Genomic DNA, 5,354 nt, shown 5'->3' with positions numbered 1-5,354 from the left:
CGTAACCATCTGTGATAGCGGAGCTTCTGTACATGTGTTACTGAGCCCAGTACTCCGGCAGCGTTCGGCAGTGCTTTTCGTTTCATTGAGATAGCAGGTATATGGACCCTCCAGGCGAATTTCCACCGTGTGCGGTGACAGATGGTCAAGAAGGATGGTGACTTGGTACGGCGGCGACTCGTTTCAGTGACGACAGCCCTATCAACGTCGATATCAAAATGGCGACTTTCATGCGAGCATGCCATGCGTGTGTATGCATGTGTGCGTAGCCTAGACTCTCGTAGTTGAGGCCGTGGGTGTCTGTAATCTGTGTGTTTCCTCACGGGTGTGCTGTTTTTATGTAAGCGGTCAGTTGGTCGTAATAATGGCAGCAGCTGCATCACCTGCGCTCTTTCTTGGAAAGTGCGTTTCATCGGCAATGAAAAAGACTGTTCGAGTTGTTGTTACTCGGTTCGAGCTAGACAATTTTCTGATGGCGGTAAGCACGCGTCCTTCAAAGGCCATTTTCACATTTTGTCTGACACTAATGTCTGTGTTATTCATATATTTCAGCATTATAAAAAGAGGACAGAGTACGAGGCGCTGGATGCCAATGAGGAGTGTGAACCTGGTGACTGGGTCCTCGTCAAAGTGAGATACTCGAGGCGCATTAGATTTCCATTCATATTGCTCGAGCCTTTCGCGTTTGGTTGTCTTTAGCGTCTGTAGCAACATAGTACGGGATACCATATATGCGCAGTTTCAAGCTGTCATGATTTCTACAGTGTGTGGGTGTGTGTGTGTGTGCGTGTGTGTGTGTGTGTGTGTGCGTGTGTGTGTGTGTGTGTGTGTGCGCGCGCGCGCGTGCGTGCGTGTGTGCGATGACTTGGACGCTGCGTGGTCTTTTGAACGAAGATAACGCTGCTTCGGTCAGATTTTTAACCTACATTGTTGGTTGTTCGCATATTCCGAAAAAAAAATTTTTTTTTTTTCGTTAGTTTTGTTGCTGAAGCGGCTGCAATGAAAAGGCAGTGGTGCCGGTTTTGATCGCCAGAACGGGATGGATTTTCAGTTGCGGAGCTTTCTTACTCAGGAAGCATCAACATGAAACTTTGCTCCTTAAGCATAACTCATATTTCTGGCCTTTTTTTAAAGACAAGCTGCGTCTGACATTGACAATTTGGTGTGAATAATAAAAAGCAGGGGCAATCGGTGTCAGTATTTACAATAAACCTACACTTGTTTAAAAACTGGCTATAAAACGAAAACTCGAGTGTTGCTCAAGAGTTCGCAAGAAATAAGACAAAGTGAACTGTATACGGATAAGGGCTGCACTGTCTCTATTTAGGCAGTCAAACTGAATTGTTCAATGCCCAAGGAAAGTCATTTTAAAATTTGAAACAATCCTGGAGATCACAGGTAGCACATGTGCATAGAACAATCTCTTTCACCCACTTTTATGCAGATATGCTTGCAAAATACATACCTTCCTTTATACATCGGCTGACAGCAGAGCCACTGAACCGAAGCTTCTGTTATAACTAAACAGGCTGCCATAAGTGGAAGGCACTCCATAACCTTCTTGGAAGATCTGTTAAATGATGAGAAACTGAGAAAGGCTGTTTGTACTGCGCAAGCATTTGCTTTAAATTGGGCCATTGCTAGCTCAGCTGTATATCAATCGTTTGTGAAAAAATGTGGCAATAGTTGGAACTTTATGAAAGAAAGTTGCCGTCCACGTTAAAGGGAAGCTACAAAGAAAACCCAGTCATAGTGCCCAGTGTTAGTTGACAATGTTTTTCAGAATATGCACTATTAGGCACTCATTTAACTGAGTGTTCTTGTCCCTCCTTTGCATGTGATGTTTTCGGCCACAGTGAATTGCTGCACAGAATTGCCGTATCAGTTTAACACGAAGGTATGAGTGGTGCATCACCTTTTTTTAGTTTCAACAGAGGCTTTACGCAATGTTCAACAAGACATTGAAACGTTGCCTTCAGCTTCACACTTACTGGGGTGTGCCCGTGAAGCAGCAGGACAGAACACGCAGCAATGAATACTGCATTCGTATGCATTGCCTCAGCACAGAAGACGTTTTGTTATTTGCCTGGGTTGCCACACGACCTAATGTCAGAATGAAATCACATATAAGAATGGAGGCCCATTTCATGCAGATACTGCAAAAGCAACGCATAACATCTATTGTCCGTGAGCCATCATTCATAGTCTTCTGGTTGGTCACTTCCCAACTTCACGCCCTTAAGTACACTTTCGCAAGCTGTGTTTAACCCAGGGCATGTCCAAAGTAGATGGCGGGCATCCGCTTGTACTTTTATTGAATGCATAAAGACTAGTTGAAAATGTCATGTCAATACTCCATTAACAAAGCAGTTACATTATTTACAAAGTTAGCAAGAAGTACTGTTTCTTTAGTTTCTATTATGTGCAAGAAACTGCCACTCTACGAATTACTGTAGACTCGTCACTGCACTGGGCACCACATATTGAACAAGTAACGAAAAAAAAAAGTTTGGTTTATGGTTTATACCTTTCTAAAGGCCAGCAAACGTTTCCATTCTCACACATTATGTCTCATTTATTTCGACATTTTTCACTGTCATTTAACATATTGTACAGAATTATGGTTCTTCACCTGCGAATCGTACCTTGATCCTTCGATCAAAATTCAGAAACGTGCGCTGAGAATAATTGCATTGGTCTCTAAGCATGTGCCTTCTGCAGAGCTTGTTACGGAGTTAAGTGTAATGCCCCTTCTCCAAGCTCATCAATATTTCTCATACCTAACAAGGGATAACAGACTGAGCATAACATATTAATTTAACTTGCCGTAAACTCATAATGTATACGGTCAACGTTCCCTATCATTTGTCGGTACCAAAATTTGGAATAAAATACCCATCTTCATTAAAAAACTTCCAAATATGGCAACATCATCAGAACATCACTTTAAAGGACGCATTTAAGATTACCCTTCTTTGCTTTGGGTTGCAATTCATGCTGATTTTATGTTATAGATTCAAAACTAGCTACATAGGCTAAGGATCCAGATGATACTTTCAACCATATATATTGTATTACGGCACGCTTCGTCCCCGCTTTCCTTTCGTGCGCGCGTGAGATTGAGCCGCCATCGTCGGCTCATCCTCACGCTTTCACTCGCACATACAGTATATAGCGTGCGGCAATGATGTTAGTGCTCCTGGACTTTGTATGGAACATCATGGCGACACCAGAAATGCGCCTGGAGTGTCCATATAATCGCTATCGCAACAAATACAGATTGGAATAGCTTTACATTATAACAGGCCAGGGTTGATTGTGGCTCTCTTATTCTGCGGTCTTTATTCTCAGTGAAATATTATAGGTACACCAATAAATTTTGTAGATAGAAGAAATCAGACACTTTGTTTGAGTGTTTCATTGTTTCTGCCACATTATATTTTCAAAAGACACTGCTGCTTGCATTATGAGCACGTCACCAGCTCTCAGTGCTTAATATGGTGACACAGAAATTATGTTACAGCGCCGATTGGACTGCATAATTTGAGAACATTTTCGCTATTGTCATGAGCGTAGGCACGGAAATATATAGTTTGATCGTTGGGGTGCAACCGATGTTTCCGGCTTTACAGGAAAGCGTGCGCCGAGCTGCCGCTCGACCCACTCCTCCATTTTCTAGTATGCTATAGCTATGAAGTGTGCTTCCCCTACGAGCTTCCTGTTAGTTTATTCTGTGTTTCATCGTGGTTTAGAAGTGTGCTGCCATATTACATTAGTCCACTAAAATTCAGATTGGCCTGTTCCAAACTGCTTCAAATTGAAATTCTATCTGCTCCAAATTGCTCCAGAATGAAATTTAGTCTGCTCCAAGCTGCTCCAAAACGTTATTTTGTCTCCTCCAAACTGCTCCAAAACGCATTTTGTCCTGCTCCAGAAATTGTGCCAAAATGACTTTGGACAGTCCCACTCCTGCGTACTGGCTTTGGTGTTGCAATGCTAAGCCCGATGGTGTGGCATCAAATCCCGGCTACAGCGGCCACATTTCGATGGGGGCAAAATGCAGAAACACCTGTGTACCATACGTTGGGTGCACGCTAAAGAACCACAGGTTGTAAAAATTAATCCAGAGTCCCCCACTACAGTGTGCGTCATAATCACATTGTGGATTGTCACTCAAAACCACAGAATTTAACTCTTTTCCTAGGTATACCGCTCCTGGGCCGGTATTTTGTAGCGATGCCTTTAATGTCATAATGCCTTTTCGCGCTTATCGTGCTTTGTCAGTGGTCGGAGCGACGGTCCGCTCGCATTATCAACGGGATCAGCCGGCCGTGAGCGGTGGATGATAAGTCTAGAGTAGCCTTGCCTTGCTACAAATAATGCCTTGCTACAAAATCGCGGCCCTGCTGGCGACAACCTGGGCTCCTCCTTACAGAAACCGGCAAACACAAGTTTGGTTTTCCCGTTCATTATTTAGTTCGGGCATAAGTTATGCGGGTGTTCTATCATAGTGATTGTAGCCCTCTACTTCAGTGCAAAGAACACACCTTCTCAGCTAACCTTAGAGTTTTGAGTCTGTGCAGTGAATTTTTTTTGGTACTGTGGGTAAACAAACTCAGTTCATTTGTTTTTAAACATATCTTTTAAACCCCTGGTCTGAAATAAAGATATTTAATAGTATTTTCTGGCTCTTTGCGTACATGATTGTTTGAACCAATAAAAACAGTCAGTATATTAGGGTCGTTTTTGTAGAGTGTGCTCAGTAGCGAAAGGGGTCAAAAAGTTGTGGCATATATCTGTATCACGAATTTTTCTTATGTGTGCGCATTTCTTTTTTTGTTGCTTGTGTACAGGAACTACCAGAACGTCTCAGCCTGAGGATTGCCCACAAAGTGGAAAAAATTGTCTACAAGAATGGCAACATTATTGATCCTATAACAGGCCAGAAATGCATTTTTACGGATTTTGTGAGAGATGTTGACAAGGAAAGTGAAGTCTTCGGATTGAATCCACCGTACAAGGCTTTCCTTGCTGCTCCTGAAGTGAAAGAAATATCTGATAAATGAGGTACCAATGACGCTAGGCCTTTATTCTCAGTGAAATATTATAGGTACACCAATAAATTTTGTAGATAGAAGAAATTAGACACTTTGTTTGAGTGTTTCATTGTTTATGCCACATTATATTTTGAAAATACACTGCTGCTTGCATTATGAGCACGTCACGAGCTCTCAGTGCTTAATATTTTATGTTTCCTGTAAATTCTGGAGTTTTGCATGTTACAAATTTGCTGGCCCAACGTGTCTAGAAATGTTCGTAATGGTTTCACACAATGTACTTTCTGTATCCTCAAG

At 42.3% G+C, this 5,354-nt stretch overlaps 1 protein-coding gene across 1 annotated transcript; it reads left to right on the top strand.

Annotated features, from left to right (window-relative positions):
- The first annotated feature begins 212 nt into the window (after nt 1-212).
- Nucleotides 213-5,146, top strand: LOC119465724 (28S ribosomal protein S17, mitochondrial-like). Its single transcript, XM_037726197.2, has 3 exons — nt 213-478; nt 553-630; nt 4,854-5,146. Exons 1-3 carry the CDS (start codon nt 365-367, stop codon nt 5,064-5,066), a joined length of 405 nt encoding a protein of 134 aa, XP_037582125.1. The 5' UTR covers nt 213-364; the 3' UTR covers nt 5,067-5,146.
- Nucleotides 5,147-5,354: the final 208 nt, after the last annotated feature.

The sequence above is a fragment of the Dermacentor silvarum genome, chromosome 1, assembly GCF_013339745.2.
Source record: "Dermacentor silvarum isolate Dsil-2018 chromosome 1, BIME_Dsil_1.4, whole genome shotgun sequence".
NCBI classification, from domain to species: Eukaryota; Metazoa; Arthropoda; class Arachnida; order Ixodida; family Ixodidae; genus Dermacentor; species Dermacentor silvarum.
Note: the sequence above shows the minus strand (reverse complement) of the source record. Positions and strands in the feature narration are given on the sequence as shown.

What these genes read in the sequence shown, in the direction of transcription:
- LOC119465724 (XM_037726197.2), top strand. Translation starts at nt 365, where the DNA reads ATGGCAGCAGCTGCATCACCTGCGCTCTTTCTTGGAAAGTGCGTTTCA. An exon ending in TAGACAATTTTCTGATGGCG is followed by an intron (nt 479 to 552) that starts GTAAGCACGCGT and finishes CATATATTTCAG; the next exon opens with CATTATAAAAAGAGGACAGA. An exon ending in GTGACTGGGTCCTCGTCAAA is followed by an intron (nt 631 to 4,853) that starts GTGAGATACTCG and finishes GCTTGTGTACAG; the next exon opens with GAACTACCAGAACGTCTCAG.